Source organism: Mytilus californianus, unplaced genomic scaffold (genome assembly GCF_021869535.1).
Source record: "Mytilus californianus isolate M0D057914Y unplaced genomic scaffold, xbMytCali1.0.p SCAF_19, whole genome shotgun sequence".
NCBI lineage: Eukaryota > Metazoa > Mollusca > Bivalvia > Mytilida > Mytilidae > Mytilus > Mytilus californianus.
The window spans coordinates 1,173,385-1,194,456 of NW_026262667.1; the positions used below are offsets into that span (position 1 = coordinate 1,173,385).

The 21,072-nt window shown below is 33.3% G+C and overlaps 2 protein-coding genes across 2 annotated transcripts; both read right to left on the minus strand.

Moving 5' to 3' along the window:
* Positions 1-4,033: 4,033 nt before the first annotated feature.
* Positions 4,034-4,909, minus strand: LOC127726972 (M-phase inducer phosphatase-like). Its single transcript, XM_052234344.1, has one exon. The coding sequence runs from the start codon at positions 4,907-4,909 to the stop codon at positions 4,034-4,036; it is 876 nt and encodes a 291-aa protein (XP_052090304.1).
* A 9,127-nt stretch (positions 4,910-14,036) lies between these two features.
* LOC127726973 (M-phase inducer phosphatase-like) lies at positions 14,037-14,912 on the minus strand. The gene has a single exon (XM_052234346.1). The coding sequence runs from the start codon at positions 14,910-14,912 to the stop codon at positions 14,037-14,039; it is 876 nt and encodes a 291-aa protein (XP_052090306.1).
* Positions 14,913-21,072: the final 6,160 nt, after the last annotated feature.

Genomic DNA, 21,072 nt, shown 5'->3' on the forward strand with positions numbered 1-21,072 from the left:
TAGTCTCGTTAAATCAACAAATTGATAAATTAAACAACACTTACCGTTATCTTGATGATATTTTTTCGTTAAATAATCAAGAATTTCCTAAATATACTGCCGAAATTTACCCAAAGGAACTTACTTTAAATAAATCAAATATAAACGGTAATAACTGTCCTTATCTAGATTTAGATATTTCAGTTTTACACGGGAAACTCTACACTAAAATTTACGACAAAAGGGACGATTTTTCGTTCCCTATTGTTAATTTTCCTTTTTTGGAAGGTGATGTTCCTTTGGCACCATCTCACGGTGTTTATATATCACAACTCATTCGCTATGACCGTGTCTGTTGTGACGTTTTGGATTTCAATGAACGTAATCTATGTATTTCTGGTAAATTATTAAGTCAGGGATTTCGTTACCACAAATTACTTAAAACCTTCACTAAATTCTTCCATAGATATAAAGATTTAGTTTTGAAGTTTGGTTGTACCTGTAGAAAACTTATTTCAAACGGGATAGCACATTCTTACGGAGATGTTGTTTACCGAGCCTGGAAATTTAGAAACGATCCGGGTAAACTTATCGATCCTTTAAATAAACTTATTCTAAAAGGTTACCAATTCAACACTGTCATTAGATCTTTGAATATTGTTTTTATTGGTATTAATATTGATTTTGTTATCAGTAAATAAAAATCAAACAAAATATTATTTTATATAAATATGCGCATTCATGGCTCTACAATCTGTCGATACCTGTATCTTGGCATTGCACAAGGTCATGTTTTTCTCTGACTGTTTATGACGTCTTTACACTAAATCTATTGGATGTTGGATGTGTTCTGATTGATATTTTAGTCTGAGATGCATGATTTTTTTATTAGTTGTTATTGGCTTTGAACTAGCTGTCAGTAACTGCGAGTACTCTCAGATCTGTACTTAGTGTCTTTTTGTTGTGGGGATGTACAAGTACCCGTCCACGTCCACTTTGTGTTTTTGTTAGATGTATTTCTAGTTGTATCCATCTGATGAGTTAACCCTTTTTCAACTGATTTTTATAGTTTGTTCTTATGTTATGTTGTACTGTTACACCACTGTCCCAGGTTAGGGGGAGGGTTGTCGCCTTCAAACGAGTTTAACCCCGCCACATTCTGTATGTGTCTGTCCCAAGTCAGAAGCCTGTAATTCAGTGGTTGCTGTTTGTTGCTGTGTAACATATTTGTTTTTTGTTCATTATTTTGTACATAAATCAGGCCGATAGTTTTCTCGTTTGAATTGTTTTACATTTGTCATTTCGGGGCCTTTTATAGCTGACTATGCGGTATGGGCTTTGCTCATTGTTGAAAGCCGTACGATGACCTATAGTTGTTAATTTCTGTGTCATTTGGTCTCTTGTGGAGAGTTGTCTCATTGGCAATTATAACACATCTTCTTTTCATATAATATCCACTGTAGTTAATAGAATATAATATTATGGAACGCCACAGCTATGATAACGATAATCATATCATTAATATCTTCATGACAAAATAAAATGACAGAATAGCACGAAAAGGTAACTCCATGTTATATCAAAACGTCTTTATAGTATATAAATTTATCTTAGTGATATAGCAAATTGACAGAGTAGTATAGTCAAATGTCGTAATAGTATAGAACATTTGCTTCATGTTATATCTCAACCCTTAATGATATGACTATCGTTATCATAAGGCAGATGTGGCGTTCCATAGAATATGAATATAATAGTAATGCATTAGTATTAAACCATCAAATTCCGTGCAATAACTTTAAGACCGTTCCATATATATTGATGATGTTCTCTCACCAAATAATTCAAGGTTTGGAGGCTATGTTGAACGCATCTTTCCCATCGAACCTGAGATAAAGGGATACAACAGATACAGTTAAGTCTGTCTCATATCTTGACTTATATCTAGTAATTGACAATGAGGGTCGGTTGAAAATAAAACTTTACGACAAAAGAGATCATATCAGCTTCCCAATTGTGAACTTTCCATTTCTAAGTAGCAACATTTTAGCAGCGCCTGCATACGGAGTATATATCTCCCAATTGATACGATATACCAGGGCTTGTATTTCCTATCAAGATTTCCTTGATAGAGGGTTACTGCTCACAAGAGTTCCAATGGTTCCAAGTTGAAATTGTCCCTAAATTTTACGGACGCCATCACGAGTTGGTTGACCGTTATCGAATATCTTTTCACAGACGACGACGGACATGTTCCAATTGTCGTAACCACAATCCCGTACTCACTCTTTTCCCCGAATGTGACCTACCGAATTAGACTTATCACCGGGTTTGCACTAACATGAACAACACGACGGATGCCACATGTAGATCAGGATCTGATTACCCTTCCAGGGCATCTGAGATCACCCCGGTTTTTTGTGGGGTTCGTGTTTATCGGTCTTCAGTTTTCTATGTTGTGTTTAGTGTACCTTGATTGATTAAAAAATAGTGCTTTTTAAAATGTGTTTTCCATGCGAAAAGCTGAGAACCGTTCTGCAATTCATTTCAAATTTTTAAATATGTTTTTCTTATATCAAAATGGGGGTGATGCTTGATATTGATACTTGAACTTATAAAATGTGAACAAAATTAAGTTTCAAATATCAGCACATTATTCCTAAAGAGTATTGATATTGAGCCAAACAATTTTAATTTAATGAAAACGAAATTGCAAAATCCCCTTACCGGAGCTTTGCTCAATTACCTATCTACCGAAATTTGCAGTATCACAGTTTATGTACGTCCATTTAGGTTTAAATAAAATGTTACATTATCTCGATTTTTGACGTGTAAATATATTTATAAATACTCACAGATGGCTTAAAACTCGATTTTAGTAAGTATCCCCCCCCCCCGCAAAATATAAAAGATTTATAAAACGAAACCAAAATTTCTTATGAGACCATCAGAGGAGAAAAACTTTGTAAATTGGCTAATCAGTATAAATTATTGCCTCTGGAGGCATCCGATCTGAACATAAGTAGATCATCATGTGTAGAGGATATCCCATACATTATTCTGAGAGTTTAGTCGAGGTGGCCAAGAAGTGGCAGAGAAGATGACAAAAAAATTAATTTCCATGTGATTTCAATGAGAAGTAGGTGCAATCAATGAACGCCATATGGATAAAAGGACGTGCACGCCAATGAAACACCAACCAAACGACAAAAAAAAATTCAGATTGCATACAGTCTTAAAAATAGACAGTTATCTACCCAAAATGTCTAGTTTGATATCGTCCATAGTCTATATAAGTTGGGAATTGATTGGACAGAAAAAATCCAATAACTGCCGTCGACACCAAATTCTCAAACATTAAAGGAAGCGTTTGTCGAGAGTCTTTCAATCGCCTAAGGTTTTTAAACATTTCTGCTTCAGCGCAGTTTCAAAGAAGAAGATTGTTTTGAATTGACCAAAAAGAACCTACAAAGGTTTTTCATCAGCACTATGTGCCATTAATTCCGCCATGACTGGTAGGCAATCAACATTAAATAAACTGAGGATCTGTGTAGAGGATCAACTAATCATAAACCTTCAGCTTCAAAACACGTCGTCTTGTTATTTCAGAGCAGAAGATTTTTTTAAATTGATCATTCAGAACTAAAGATTGTCTCTATATTCATATTTTTCTCCGATCGGAACGAACAGGGGAATTATTAAAGATCTTCAATACATTATCCCTGTCAAATTTAGTTCAAATTTGGAAGAGATAACGAATTATAAGTGATAATTGTGAATAGCCCAGAGTGCATTAATAGCTTTTTTATGTCATATTTACATTTGACATAGGCTTGTTTAAAATAACTTGAGGTCTTTCTCAGTATCAGCAGTAAAAAAATATACATCATGACAAAACAAAAACATTTAAATGTTGGTAATCTTTAATATATGAATACGTTTATAACTGATAACAATAACAATAAAACACAGTTTGTATAAAACAAAGCACCGAAATCACTTCTATCACAGATTACTATTAGCACTAGCAAATTTCTAAATTAATAAGACAGTTCTAAAATCTCATTGATTTTTTGGCATATCTTCGTTTTTCACCAGCTGTCCATGACTTTGACTTGACTCGAAAACGTCGCAAATCTTCTGAGTGGTCGGAATGAAGCATTGGTCGATAGCTCACTGGGTCACATAAATCTGGCTGTTCATTGAAGAATGCCTTGTAGCCACCATCTAGTAAATAAATTTCTGGAAAGTTCAGTGATGGAAAGTTTTCTTTATTGAGTTCCCTGTCTTTGCTTCTGAGAAATCGTAACATTTTAGGACCTCTTTCAGACGAAAACTCACAGTGGAAGATCACAACTTGTTTATCTTCAGTCGGTTGACGAAGCAAAGTTAAAATAGTTTCATGCAAATACATATTCTCCGCTCCCCTAATATGTCCGCCTTCAAATTCATACGGGTAACGGCAGTCGATGATCTTGAAGTCACTGATGACGTCATCATAGTCTCCATTAACAACATCAGCAAGTGTCTGTGTAGTGATGCTTTTCAAATCAGAATGTTTTCCGGTGACAGTTGGTAAAGTGTGTAATCTACTACCATCGGCTATGAAGTCGTCGTTCTCTTCAAGTTTGGTTACCACTGCCTTTATATCAGTACAAACTTTTGGTCGTTTTGAACATCTATAGTTGTCTTCGTCTTCTCGCTGTCTCTTGACAGATTTCCTCAAGTTAGGTGTACATGTAATATGATCATCCATACCGAGACCAGAATCATCGTCATCACCAGGAAACAGATTTCGTTTGATGTTTGGAGTCATCACAGACATAAGGTCATTAGCCTTTACTGGTGTAGAATCAAAACTCAGGGTAGAAACAGATGCTGGAATGACATTAAATTCATCATATGTGTCAAATAATCGTTTTGAAAGCATTTTTGTTGGTGGTCTGAATTTAAACTGTCATGTATAACGAATTAAATGTTAAATGTTTATGTTTGAAATATTACAAATTTTTATATTTATTTTTGATTTGACAATAAGTAAATCCGGTCTCTAATTGGGAACCCGTGCTCATCTCGTTACTCAAGCAGTGTTCAACTCGGGGTCAACGTTGTAAAGCTTTTGTTAATTGTTTAATTAATCTCCAATCAATGTCTATGATTGAATTTGTTAGATCAAAAACATTTTCAAATAATTACTCTGGGATTTAAGGCTACAAAGATGATTACAATCAATGACACAAAGTAATAAAGGCACAGAAGTAAGATAAGTGTTCACATAACAATTTTAATTCTAACGATACAAATTAAATCAATGGGGAAAAAGATAAACAAAAGGTAAATGATGCAAAATTTATATAAATAAATACGAAAACAAAAAACGAGGTTGTATTCAAATGTATCACTATGTAAGGTATAAGTATAAAAATAAAATTGATAAAATTCAATTAAATATTTGATTTTAGTCTCCTCTCTCAATTATATATAATACTACAATACATTAAATGTATAGTATAGATATTAAACAGAGAATCATTCTATACAGATAATAAGAAACTACAACATTAAACAAATAACAACAAATTCGTCTATTATAAAACATGAGTATATGTACATAATATACGTTACAGAATAAAAAAATTTACGCCTATTTAATGTAAGATAACAGACTTTGGCACAGCAATGAATTATATTAATATTTGTGAATAAAAACACTTAATTTTGTTAAAGTCATCAAAAGACTTAAAGGATCTTAAAATCGTATTATAATAGACACGTTAACATTACATGGGCTTCATCTTCTAAAATATTTTTACAATTATCACAGACTCAAAATCGTAAATTTTTCAAATCTCCATGACCGATTCTTTTTTTTTTTTTAACGACATTATATATTTATTCACCAAATATGCTTGTTACATTGTTACTACAATAAACCAAGCTTTTCTTGATGTATCCTGTAATATTCCACTGATTACCAGGTTAGTAGTCAGCTACTGATATATATGCAGTAGTTGTCGTTTGTTGATGTGGTTCATAAGTGTTTCTCGTTTCTCGTTTTTTATATAGATTAGACCGTTGGTTTTCCCGTTTCAATGGTTTTACACTAGTAATTTTTGGGGCCCTTTATAGCTTACTGTTCGGTGTGAGCCAAGGCTCCGTGTTGAAGACCGTACTTTGACATATAATGGTTTACTTTTATAAATTTTGACTTGGATGGAGAGTTGTCTCATTGGCACTCATACCACATCTTCTTATATCTATGTATGTACACATTTCTTGAAATACAATTGTACAACTTTTTTATGCATTATGTTTTTATCTATTCAATCTTCTATACTTCTTTTTAGTGACTTCAGTAATTGATTAAATTTTATTGTTGTGGTTTCGTTATATCTTTTTATGTATTCTTGAACAAAAACTTGATATACATTTGTCAATTTCTGATTAGATACATAATATGATTTTTATAGAAAAACCTAAAATTGTTAGGAAATAGTTCAGACCAAAATAATTTGATCGATTCTTAGTGGTGCTACTCCATTTGAAATTTTTAATAGAAAATAGATTAAAATAAAACGAGATTGGGTAAAGTTCCTAAACATTTGTATCAATTCATTTTTAAATCGTTTTAGTGTAATAAACCTATATGTCTTTTTGTAAAATAATATATTATAGGGTATGATTTTTTAAATATTCAATACATGTGAAAAGGGTGGGGTACTGGATGTCTCAGCTGCAGACCCCAGCCACAGAAGGATTGAACTGGCCCCGGGGCTTGGTGACCGATGAAGAGCTGGTTGACATGCTGATGGACACAATTCTGCACTGCTATTTTGAAGAGTTTTTTCTTTACTCGTGATGATAGTATTGCAAAACAAGTACTATTTTTAAAAAACTCCGACGCCTTCAGAAGGGGATATTTTGTTAAAACTTATTTTTTTAAGTCTTTTTTTATTATATGACAAGACAAGTGTCTGGAAAATTATTCTGGTCATTGCACAAGTGTCTCCCTGTACTGGTTTTAAGAGGTTGCTTAAGAAATCTTCCATAAAGTACAGCCACCGGAACTTCTATAAGAGAAATGGACGGCATAGTTTCATCTCGAGAGTTTCATGTCAGCATGTTTTAGTACTCCGCTTGCTTTCCGATAGTGTGGTCATTCATTATAAAAAATAAGGAGATGTGATAAGATTGCCAACGAAACTATCCACCAGAGTTGAAATGACGAAGATATAAGCAATTACTGGTCACAGTACGGCCTTCAACAATGATCTTTATGAACCTGCGAGTGAAACAAATACAAGGGAAATTGACTCTACCTATTTTCTGACTGAGGGCCGTAGTTGTGTCAAGATAACGAACTTCAAATATAATTGTAATTGATAAAAGAATCTCATAAAAAAATGCATGTTGATGCTTTTGTCCTTCAGAAAATTGAGTGTTGATGACATATTTTTTTTCATAATTTCTGTTAATTTTATTATACTTATTTCGAGGAAATTTGTGTGCTGATTCGCATATAGACAAGTTAAGATTAAAAGAGAGACATGTATAATCGAAAAGAACGGAAAATCTTAGACACAAAGAAAACGTTTTTAGTATCTCTGACCAGTCGTGTGCTATTAATCACAAGGACTAGCGACACAAAATGGTATGAACGTTGTCCATTGTAGTAAGTCTTTTATTGCAGCGACACAAACTGGTATGTACGTTGTCCATTGTAGTAAGTCTTTTGTTACAGCGACACAAAGTGGTATGTACGTTGTCCATTGTAGTAAGTCTTTTATTACAGCGACACAAAGTGGTATGTACGTTGTCCATTGTAGTAAGTCTTTTATTACAGCGAAACAAAGTGATATGTACGTTGTCCTTGTAGTAAATCTTTTATTACAGCGACAGAAAGTGGTATGTACGTTGTCCATTGTAGTAAGTCTTTTATTACAGCGACACAAAGTGGTATGTACGTTGTCCATTGTAGTAAGTCTTTTATTACTACCACGTGACAGAATACGAACTAAATCTATTTATTTTGAGCAAGAAATTAAATCTTACATCTTGTACAGAAAAAAATGTTTACACACACTGATATTAACAAATATTAAAATTATTAAATCAGTTAAACAATTTTTTTTGCACTAAAACCGAGCACATTTGCGCACTGTTGTTATCACAGCGAGCGCGAGAAGAATGACTTAATTAAGCGACGAAAAGCAAAATATATAGTATAGAAGAAACTGTAAGTTATTATGTGAGGGGGTGGACAGGGGTAAGGCAACATGGGAATGAGGGGCGGGATATGGGGGAAGAGGTGGAGAAAAAATAAGGATATTCTGGGAAATATTTCTTTGCCGATTTTCGTCTGTGAGTGATTGGAGGCAAGTGGGAGTTGAGGGTAGGGAAGTAGAAATCAGGGACCCCCCCTTTTCCACCCCTCTTATGTCGACAAACGATTGTCTGTAATTATTGGTAAAAATAGGACATTATGATAATTGCAGTGACTGCATTTCTAATTAACATGTAGAAATCGTTTACAGTTTTTAGAAATGCAGTTGTCTCCCTTTCCTCGCAAAATTCGACGAACCGGTTTATTTCAGTTAGTATATTATGTGTACTAACATAAAATGTCCAGCACTAGGGTTTAAGACTAAAAAGAAGAACACGTCGTCGTAAAGATTTGATGGTAAGAAAGAGTTTCTGATGTTTGTAAGTCTTTTTTTTTATGTGTTTATTGCATCGGCGATGACGTGGCTAACATTAAGGCAGCGAGTCAACTGCCTCACCAATTTAGATAAAAATAGAAAAGTATATGAATAGATAGATGTATTCCTATGCCTCAAGCTTTGGTTCTAAACATTTGACTTTTCTGCTCTTCAATATTAAATTTAAGCGTAATTAGTCCATCATTTTTTGTATCATAAAAATGAAAAAGGTAGGTACAAATAACTTTTTTTAGGAACGGCCAAATGATAGTTTGTCAGAGGAGAGGAGTCAGAACTAGACGTGAATCTGACATTTTTAACCGGCAGTTTCAATCAAATGTAATGACTTAATGAGCATTGGAAATAAGTATTATTACATTGGTAGCATTGAATTACATTGATTTCCCAGTCAAATAAAAACCGATAATTTCACATGTGAAATAAACGTGGTTATTTCACTCTCTGACGTCATACAACAATAGGCGTTGTCAAGACGTCGAAAACGTCGGATCAAAACAAATTGTGAATGCGTAGAAAAAAGATATAGTTCCTTACATTTTCTACATTAATTTCATTAAAAAAAAGCCATTTGCCAATGTAATAAAAAGAATAACTAATCAAAGAATTCAAATATCGAAAAATATTCAACTCGTGACCGAACAACACTGATAATTAACTCATGCGCTACGCGCATTCGTGAATTAATGTGTTGTTCGTCACTCGTTGAATATTTTTCTCTATTTGAATTCTTCGATTAGTTATTCTATAATTATTTCATCCGATGATAAAATTATGCCAAAAATCAGAATTTTTCATAGACAAGAACCTTGTGCCATGGTGTAGCCAATCAAGTCTCTTCTTCCACGCCCACCCCCAAAAAAAGAAAGGAAAAAAGAGGGAGAAACTAGACAATACTTAAATCTTAAAAATAAAAATCATGATTCCAATTATAAATACAATGTAGCTGAAATTTAGTTAAAGATACTAATTTGATTTGAAACATTTTCTTTGTCAGTTAATTATTGTATACGACTGCATATTCAGTTTTTCTTAATTATAGGATATCTAGCTAGTTTATTTCTTTATTCTGCATAAGAATGATCCTAAGGTTGTACTGGTGTACAGAAATATTTACCATAGATTTCTTCCGGGTGGCAGTATGGTCAATGTCAGGGGAGGGGACGTTTGTTTGGCGTTTCTCGATGTATCGGTACGTATATTATTATACTCAGACACTTTCCAACATACCCCCTTTTTCCAGTGGCAGTCTGAATTCAGTATCCACCCTTTTCGATCGACCCATTTTGCAGAAACTTTTTAATGGGTATAATGTTGATTTGTTCTCATTCTAAACCACAAGGATTGACTGACTTATAAAAATGTGGTCATCCATGGACTTCTCCCTTCCTGTACTAAAACCCATGCTTAAAAGGGGGTCCGTCTGTCTGTGTGGGTTGTATAAATACACAGCCACGTTCGGTCGGAACTAGAACATGTTAAATCCAAGGCCTCATGTACTTGAAAAAAAATCAGATTTTATGCATAAGGGGCATTTTAAATCCAAAATAGGCATAAACGTATCCTCTGTTAAACTTACTAACATTTTCATAGAGGTTGGGCGATCTTTAAAAATACAGCTAAATCTAGCCAAAAAAAAAAAAACTGTGACACAAAAAAATGTTGACTCTAACTTGCACTCAATGAGAAAGAATCTTATAAATTATGGAATAATTTACTCTTCTAATCCGAAAGATCCTCTGGTAAAAAAAAATTATTGCAAATTATATAGAGAATATAACAAATGCAGAAAAAATAAAAAAATAAAGTGCTGTGTCATAAGCGCATGATACGCCCGTCGCATTTCAAAGAATAACGTTCCTCTGGTATCTTTCGTCCCTCTTCCATAACTCCTCAATGTCATATCAGAAATTTCTAAAAAAAAAACTAAAAGGAGGTTATTTTAATAAATATAAACCAGTCACCAAAGTTTCATAAAAACTGCCTAAAGCACTTTTGAGTTATTGTCCGAAAACTGGAAATCACCCCTTTTTAATGAATAAAACCCCATAACTCGGAAACGTAAAATTTAAAATTTATAAAAATCGAAAGGGAGCTCACGTCAATAGACATTAACAATTCACCAAAGGTGCATGCAAATTAGTTAAAGCGTTTTTGAGTTATTATCCGAAAACTGGAAAATCCCCCTTTTTTAATGAAAAAAACCCATAACTCGGAAATGTAAAATCTAAAATTTATAAAAATCGAAAGGGAGCTCACGTCAATAGATATAAACAATTCAACAAAGTTTAATGCAAATTGGTTGAAGCGTTTTTGAGTTATTGTCCGACATGTTGACGACGAACGGACGGACGGACAACGAAATACCATAATACGTCCCGTAAAAACTTTCCATTTCTAAGTAGCAACATTTTAGCAGCGCCTACATACGGAGTATATATCTCCCAATTGATACGATATACCAGGGCTTGTGTTTCCTATCAAGATTTCCTTGATAGAGGGTTACTGCTCACAAGAGTTCCAATGGTTCCAAGTTGAAATCATCCTTTCATGGTTTATGGCGAACTTGGTGTCTATCCCATGGCAGTCTACATTAAACTGCGTATGGTAAATTATTGGTGTAGAATTGTCCACGGCAAAGAAAATAAGTTGTCACACATTTTGTATAACTTTATGTTTTTTAAATATTCACAGAATAACTGTACGTCTGAATGGGTTATTTTTATAAAAAATATTCTTGAAACATGTGGCTATAGTAATATCTGGTTAGCACAAACTGGCTTTAACACAAAATGGCTAAATAATAGTTTAAAACAGAAGTTATTTGACCAATTTCAACAAAACTGGCGTTCAGATATATGTAATTCGTCAAAAGGTTTATCGTACAGATTATATAAGGATAAGTTTGAATTCGAAAAATATTTAGATATATTACCAGATAGAGATAGGGTTATATTTTGTAGATTTAGAACTGGTAATCATAGATTACCAATTGAAACTGGTAGATGGATAGGTTTAGATAGAGAAAGGAGATATTGTAATTTATGTCAATGTCAAGAATTAGGTGACGAATTTCACTTTCTTCTGAATTGTAGATCCCTAGACGACTCAAGAAAACTGTTTTTGGATAATTGTTATTGTAACAGAGTAAATGTAATTAAATTTTGTAAATTATTACAAACAACACATAGAAATAAGTTAAAAAATATATGTAAATTTATAAAGGTTATAAATTCATTAGCAGGTCTTCCTGGTTAGCCTTTGTCTATCTGTTTTTCTATTATAATAACTAAATGATCTTGTATAGTAATTGTAACATTCATATCTTGTCATGTGCACAATTTATTTTGTATACTATGTATTATTATTTCATTCTTTGTACCAATGTGTATACAATGGTTTTAAAGAATAAAATTGTCTTGTCTTGTCTTTCGTAAATTTTACGGACGCCTTCACGAGTTGGTTGATCGTTATCGAATATCTGTTTCACAGACGACGACGGACGTGTTCAAATTGTCGTAACCACAATCCCGTACTCTTTTCCCCGAATGTGACCTACCGAATTAGACTTGTCACTGGGTTTGCACTAAAATGAACAACACGACGGATGCCACATGTGGAGCAGGATCTGATTACCCTTCCAGGGCATCTGAGATCACCCCGGTTTTTTGTGGGGTTCGTGTTGCTCAGTCTTCAGTTTTCTATGTTGTGTTTAGTGTACATTGATTGATTAAAAAATAGTGCTTTTTAAAATGTGTTTTCCATGCGAAAAGCTGAGAACCGTTCTGCAATTCATTTCAAATTTTTAAATATGTTTTTTCTTATATCAAAATGGGGGTGATGCTTGATATTGATACTTGAACTTATAAAATGTGAACAAAATTAAGTTTCAAATATCAGCACATTATTCCTAAAGAGTATTGATATTGAGCCAAACAATTTTAGTTTAATGAAAACAAAATTGCAAAATCCCCTTACCGGAACTTTGCTCAATTACCTATAAATGTCTACCGAAATTTACAGTATCACAGTTTTATGTACGTCCATTTAGGTTTAAATAAAATGTTACATTATCTCGATTTTTGACGTGTAAATATATTTATAAATACTCACAGATGGCTTAAAACTCGATTTTAGTAAGTATCCCCCCCCCCCCAAAAAAAAGAAAAAATATAAAAGATTTATAAAACGAAAGCAAAATTTCATATGAGACCATCAGAGGAGAAAAACTTTGTAAATTGGCTAATCAGTATAAATTATTGCCTCTGGAGGCATCCGATCTGAACATAAGTAGATCATCATGTGTAGAGGATATCCAATACATTATTCTGAGAGGTTTATTCGAGGTGGCCAAGAAGTGGCAGAGAAGATGACAAAAAAAATAATTTCCATGTGATTTCAATGAGAAGTAGGTGCAATCAATGAACGCCATATGGATAAAAAGACGTGCACGCCAATGAAACACCAACCAAACGACAAAAAAAATCAAATTGCATACAGTCTTAAAAAAAGACAGTTATCTACCCAAAATGTCTAGTTTGATAACGTCCATAGTCTATATAAGTTGTGAATTGATTGGACAGAAAAAATCCAATAACTACCGTCGACACCGAATTCTCAAACATTAAAGGAGGCGTTTGTCGAGAGTCTTTCAATCGCCTAAGGTTTTTAAACATTTCTGCTTCAGCGCAGTTTCAAGGAAGAAGATTGTTTTGAATTGACCAAATAGAACCTTCAAAGGTTTTTCATCAGCACTATGTGCCATTAATTCCGCTATGACTGGTAGCCAATCAACATTAAATAAAATGAGGATCTGTGTAGAGGAGCAACCAATCATAAACATTCAGCTTCAAAACACGTCGTCTTGTTATTTCAGAGCAGAAGATTTTTTTAAATTGATCATTCAGAACTTAAGATTGTCTCTATATTCATATTTTTCTCCGATCGGAACGAACAGGGGAATTATTAAAGATTTAGATCTTCAATACATTATTCCTGTCAAGTTTAGTTCAAATTTGAAAGAGATAACGAATTCTGAGTGATAATTGTGAATAGCCCAGAGTGCATTAATAGCTTTTTTTTATGTCATATTTACTGTTTTCAATTTGACATAGGCTTGTTTAAAATAACTTGAGGTCTTTCTCAGTATCAGCAGTAAAAAAAATATACATCATGACAAAACAAAAACATTTAGATATTGGTAATCTTTAATATATGAATACCGTTTTATAACTGATAACAATAACAATAAAATACAGTTTGTATAAAACAAAGCACCGAAATCACTTCTATCATAGATAACTATTAGCACTAGTAAATTTCTAAATTAATAAGACAGTTCTAAAATCTCATTGATTTTTTGGCATATCTTCGTTTTTCACCAGCTGTCCATGACTTTGACTTGACTCGAAAACGTCGCAAATCTTCTGAGTGGTCGGAATGAAACATTGGTCGATAGCTCACTGGGTCACATAGATCTGGCTGTTCATTGAAGAATGCCTTGTAGCCACCATCTAGTAAATAAATTTCTGGAAAGTTCAGTGATGGATAATTTTCTTTATTGAGTTCCCTGTCTTTGCTTCTGAGAAATCGTAACATTTTAGGACCTCTTTCAGACGAAAACTCACAGTGGAAGATCACAACTTCTTTATCTTTAGTCGGTTGACGAAGCAAAGTTAAAATGGTTTCATGCAAATACATATTCTCCGCTCCTCTAATATGTCCACCTTCAAATTCATACGGGTATCGGCAGTCGATGATCCTGTAGTCACTGATTACGTCATCATAGTCTCCATTAACAACACCAGCAAGTGTCTGTGAAGTGATGCTTTTCAAATCAGAATGCTTTCCAGTGACAGTTGGTAAAGTATGTAATCTACTACCATCGGCTATGAAGTCGTCGTTCTCTTCAAGTTTGGTTACCACTGCCTTTATATCGGTACAAACTTTTGGATGTTTTGAACATCTTGAGCTGTCATCTTCTAAACGCTGTCTCTTGGCAGATTTCTTCAAGCTATGTGTACATGAAATATGATCATCCATACCGAGACCAGAATCATCGTCATCACCAGGAAACAGATTTCGTTTGATGTTTGGAGTCATCACAGACATAAGGTCATTAGCCTTTACTGGTGTAGAATCAAAACTCCGGGTAGATATAGATGCTGGAATGACATTAATTTCATCATATGTGTCAAATAGTCGTCTTGAAAGCATTTTTGTTGGTGGTCTGAATTTAAACTGTCAAGTATAACGAATTAAATGTTAAATGTTTATGTTTGAAATATTACAAATTTCTATATTTATATTTTTGATTTGACAATAACTAATTCCGGGCTCTAATAGGAAACCCGTGCTCATCTCGTTACTCAAGCAGTGTTCAACTCGGGGTCAACGTTGTAAAGCTTTTGTTAATTGTTTAATTAATCGCCAATCAATGTCTATGATTGAATTTGTTAGATCAAAAACATTTTCAAATAATTACTCTGGGATTTAAGGCTACAAAGATGATTACAATCAATGACACAAAGTAATAAAGGCACGGAAGTAAGATAAGTGTTCACATAACAATTTTAATTCTAACGATACAAATTAAATCAATGGGGAAAAAGATAAACAAAAGGTAAATGATGCAAAATTTATATAAATAAATACGAAAACAAAAAACGAGGTTGTATTCAAATGTATCACTATGTAAGGTATAAGTATAAAAATAAAATTGATAAAATTCAATTAAATATTTGATTTTAGTCTCCTCTCTCAATTATATATAATACTACAATACATTAAATGTATAGTATATATATTAAACAGAGAATCATTCTATACAGATAATAAGAAACTACAACATTAAACAAATAACAACAAATTCGTCTATTATAAAACATGAGTATATGTACATAATATACGTTACAGAATAAAAAAATTTACGCCTATTTAATGTAAGATAACAGACTTTGGCACAGCAATGAATTATATTAATATTTGTGAATAAAAACACTTAATTTTGTTAAAGTCATCAAAAGACTTAAAGGATCTTAAAATCGTATTATAATAGACACGTTAACATTACATGGGCTTCATCTTCTAAAATATTTTTACAATTATCACAGACTCAAAATCGTAAATTTTTCAAATCTCCATGACCGATTCTTTTTTTTTTTTTTAACGACATTATATATTTATTCACCAAATATGCTTGTTACATTGTTACTACAATAAACCAAGCTTTTCTTGATGTATCCTGTAATATTCCACTGATTACCCAGGTTAGTAGTCAGCTACTGATATATATGCAGTAGTTGTCGTTTGTTGATGTGGTTCATAAGTGTTTCTCGTTTCTCGTTTTTTATATAGATTAGACCGTTGGTTTTCCCGTTTCAATGGTTTTACACTAGTAATTTTTGGGGCCCTTTATAGCTTACTGTTCGGTGTGAGCCAAGGCTCCGTGTTGAAGACCGTACTTTGACATATAATGGTTTACTTTTATAAATTTTGACTTGGATGGAGAGTTGTCTCATTGGCACTCATACCACATCTTCTTATATCTATGTATGTACACATTTCTTGAAATACAATTGTACAACTTTTTTATGCATTATGTTTTTATCTATTCAATCTTCTATACTTCTTTTTAGTGACTTCAGTAATTGATTAAATTTTATTGTTGTGGTTTCGTTATATCTTTTTATGTATTCTTGAACAAAAACTTGATATACATTTGTCAATTTCTGATTAGATACATAATATGATTTTTATAGAAAAACCTAAAATTGTTAGGAAATAGTTCAGACCAAAATAATTTGATCGATTCTTAGTGGTGCTACTCCATTTGAAATTTTTAATAGAAAATAGATTAAAATAAAACGAGATTGGGTAAAGTTCCTAAACATTTGTATCAATTCATTTTTAAATCGTTTTAGTGTAATAAACCTATATGTCTTTTTGTAAAATAATATATTATAGGGTATGATTTTTTAAATATTCAATACATGTGAAAAGGGTGGGGTACTGGATGTCTCAGCTGCAGACCCCAGCCACAGAAGGATTGAACTGGCCCCGGGGCTTGGTGACCGATGAAGAGCTGGTTGACATGCTGATGGACACAATTCTGCACTGCTATTTTGAAGAGTTTTTTCTTTACTCGTGATGATAGTATTGCAAAACAAGTACTATTTTTAAAAAACTCCGACGCCTTCAGAAGGGGATATTTTGTTAAAACTTATTTTTTTAAGTCTTTTTTTATTATATGACAAGACAAGTGTCTGGAAAATTATTCTGGTCATTGCACAAGTGTCTCCCTGTACTGGTTTTAAGAGGTTGCTTAAGAAATCTTCCATAAAGTACAGCCACCGGAACTTCTATAAGAGAAATGGACGGCATAGTTTCATCTCGAGAGTTTCATGTCAGCATGTTTTAGTACTCCGCTTGCTTTCCGATAGTGTGGTCATTCATTATAAAAAATGAGGAGATGTGATAAGATTGCCAACGAAACTATCCACCAGAGTTGAAATGACGAAGATATAAGCAATTACTGGTCACAGTACGGCCTTCAACAATGATCTTTATGAACCTGCGAGTGAAACAAATACAAGGGAAATTGACTCTACCTATTTTCTGACTGAGGGCCGTAGTTGTGTCAAGATAACGAACTTCAAATATAATTGTAATTGATAAAAGAATCTCATAAAAAAATGCATGTTGATGCTTTTGTCCTTCAGAAAATTGAGTGTTGATGACATATTTTTTTTCATAATTTCTGTTAATTTTATTATACTTATTTCGAGGAAATTTGTGTGCTGATTCGCATATAGACAAGTTAAGATTAAAAGAGAGACATGTATAATCGAAAAGAACGGAAAATCTTAGACACAAAGAAAACGTTTTTAGTATCTCTGACCAGTCGTGTGCTATTAATCACAAGGACTAGCGACACAAAATGGTATGAACGTTGTCCATTGTAGTAAGTCTTTTATTGCAGCGACACAAACTGGTATGTACGTTGTCCATTGTAGTAAGTCTTTTGTTACAGCGACACAAAGTGGTATGTACGTTGTCCATTGTAGTAAGTCTTTTATTACAGCGACACAAAGTGGTATGTACGTTGTCCATTGTAGTAAGTCTTTTATTACAGCGAAACAAAGTGATATGTACGTTGTCCTTGTAGTAAATCTTTTATTACAGCGACAGAAAGTGGTATGTACGTTGTCCATTGTAGTAAGTCTTTTATTACAGCGACACAAAGTGGTATGTACGTTGTCCATTGTAGTAAGTCTTTTATTACTACCACGTGACAGAATACGAACTAAATCTATTTATTTTGAGCAAGAAATTAAATCTTACATCTTGTACAGAAAAAAATGTTTACCCTCACTGATATTAACAAATATTAAAATTATTAAATCAGTTAAACAATTTTTTTTGCACTAAAACCGAGCACATTTGCGCACTGTTGTTATCACAGCGAGCGCGAGAAGAATGACTTAATTAAGCGACGAAAAGCAAAATATATAGTATAGAAGAAACTGTAAGTTATTATGTGAGGGGGTGGACAGGGGTAAGGCAACATGGGAATGAGGGGCGGGATATGGGGGAAGAGGTGGAGAAAAAATAAGGATATTCTGGGAAATATTTCTTTGCCGATTTTCGTCTGTGAGTGATTGGAGGCAAGTGGGAGTTGAGGGTAGGGAAGTAGAAATCAGGGACCCCCCCTTTTCCACCCCTCTTATGTCGACAAACGATTGTCTGTAATTATTGGTAAAAATAGGACATTATGATAATTGCAGTGACTGCATTTCTAATTAACATGTAGAAATCGTTTACAGTTTTTAGAAATGCAGTTGTCTCCCTTTCCTCGCAAAATTCGACGAACCGGTTTATTTCAGTTAGTATATTATGTGTACTAACATAAAATGTCCAGCACTAGGGTTTAAGACTAAAAAGAAGAACACGTCGTCGTAAAGATTTGATGGTAAGAAAGAGTTTCTGATGTTTGTAAGTCTTTTTTTTTATGTGTTTATTGCATCGGCGATGACGTGGCTAACATTAAGGCAGCGAGTCAACTGCCTCACCAATTTAGATAAAAATAGAAAAGTATATGAATAGATAGATGTATTCGTATGCCTCAAGCTTTGGTTCTAAACATTTGACTTTTCTGCTCTTCAATATTAAATTTAAGCGTAATTAGTCCATCATTTTTTGTATCATAAAAATGAAAAAGGTAGGTACAAATAACTTTTTTTAGGAACGGCCAAATGATAGTTTGTCAGAGGAGAGGAGTCAGAACTAGACGTGAATCTGACATTTTTAACCGGCAGTTTCAATCAAATGTAATGACTTAATGAGCATTGGAAATAAGTATTATTACATTGGTAGCATTGAATTACATTGATTTCCCAGTCAAATAAAAACCGATAATTTCACATGTGAAATAAACGTGGTTATTTCACTCTCTGACGTCATACAACAATAGGCGTTGTCAAGACGTCGAAAACGTCGGATCAAAACAAATTGTGAATGCGTAGAAAAAAGATATAGTTCCTTACATTTTCTACATTAATTTCATTAAAAAAAAGCCATTTGCCAATGTAATAAAAAGAATAACTAATCAAAGAATTCAAATATCGAAAAATATTCAACTCGTGACCGAACAACACTGATAATTAACTCATGCGCTACGCGCATTCGTGAATTAATGTGTTGTTCGTCACTCGTTGAATATTTTTCTCTATTTGAATTCTTCGATTAGTTATTCTATAATTATTTCATACGATGATAAAATTATGCCAAAAATCAGAATTTTTCATAGACAAGAACCTTGTGCCATGGTGTAGCCAATCAAGTCTCTTCTTCCACGCCCACCCCCAAAAAAAGAAAGGAAAAAAGAGGGAGAAACTAGACAATACTTAAATCTTAAAAATAAAAATCATGATTCCAATTATAAATACAATGTAGCTGAAATTTAGTTAAAGATACTAATTTGATTTGAAACATTTTCTTTGTCAGTTAATTATTGTATACGACTGCATATTCAGTTTTTCTTAATTATAGGATATCTAGCTAGTTTATTTCTTTATTCTGCATAAGAATGATCCTAAGGTTGTACTGGTGTACAGAAATATTTACCATAGATTTCTTCCGGGTGGCAGTATGGTCAATGTCAGGGGAGGGGACGTTTGTTTGGCGTTTCTCGATGTATCGGTACGTATATTATTATACTCAGACACTTTCCAACATACCCCCTTTTTCCAGTGGCAGTCTGAATTCAGTATCCACCCTTTTCGATCGACCCATTTTGCAGAAACTTTTTAATGGGTATAATGTTGATTTGTTCTCATTCTAAACCACAAGGATTGACTGACTTATAAAAATGTGGTCATCCATGGACTTCTCCCTTCCTGTACTAAAACCCATGCTTAAAAGGGGGTCCGTCTGTCTGTGTGGGTTGTATAAATACACAGCCACGTTCGGTCGGAACTAGAACATGTTAAATCCAAGGCCTCATGTACTTGAAAAAAAATCAGATTTTATGCATAAGGGGCATTTTAAATCCAAAATAGGCATAAACGTATCCTCTGTTAAACTTACTAACATTTTCATAGAGGTTGGGCGATCTTTAAAAATACAGCTAAATCTAGCCAAAAAAAAAAAAACTGTGACACAAAAAAATGTTGACTCTAACTTGCACTCAATGAGAAAGAATCTTATAAATTATGGAATAATTTACTCTTCTAATCCGAAAGATCCTCTGGTAAAAAAAAATTATTGCAAATTATATAGAGAATATAACAAATGCAGAAAAAATAAAAAAATAAAGTGCTGTGTCATAAGCGCATGATACGCCCGTCGCATTTCAAAGAATAACGTTCCTCTGGTATCTTTCGTCCCTCTTCCATAACTCCTCAATGTCATATCAGAAATTTCTAAAAAAAAAACTAAAAGGAGGTTATTTTAATAAATATAAACCAGTCACCAAAGTTTCATAAAAACTGCCTAAAGCACTTTTGAGTTATTGTCCGAAAACTGGAAATCACCCCTTTTTAATGAATAAAACCCCATAACTCGGAAACGTAAAATTTAAAATTTATAAAAATCGAAAGGGAGCTCACGTCAATAGACATTAACAATTCACCAAAGGTGCATGCAAATTAGTTAAAGCGTTTTTGAGTTATTATCCGAAAACTGGAAAATCCCCCTTTTTTAATGAAAAAAACCCATAACTCGGAAATGTAAAATCTAAAATTTATAAAAATCGAAAGGGAGCTCACGTCAATAGATATAAACAATTCAACAAAGTTTAATGCAAATTGGTTGAAGCGTTTTTGAGTTATTGTCCGACATGTTGACGACGAACGGACGGACGGACAACGAAATACCA

Coding starts and splice junctions, on each gene's coding strand:
- LOC127726972 (XM_052234344.1), bottom strand. CDS start 4,909: ATGCTTTCAAAACGATTATTTGACACATATGATGAATTTAATGTCATT.
- LOC127726973 (XM_052234346.1), bottom strand. CDS start 14,912: ATGCTTTCAAGACGACTATTTGACACATATGATGAAATTAATGTCATT.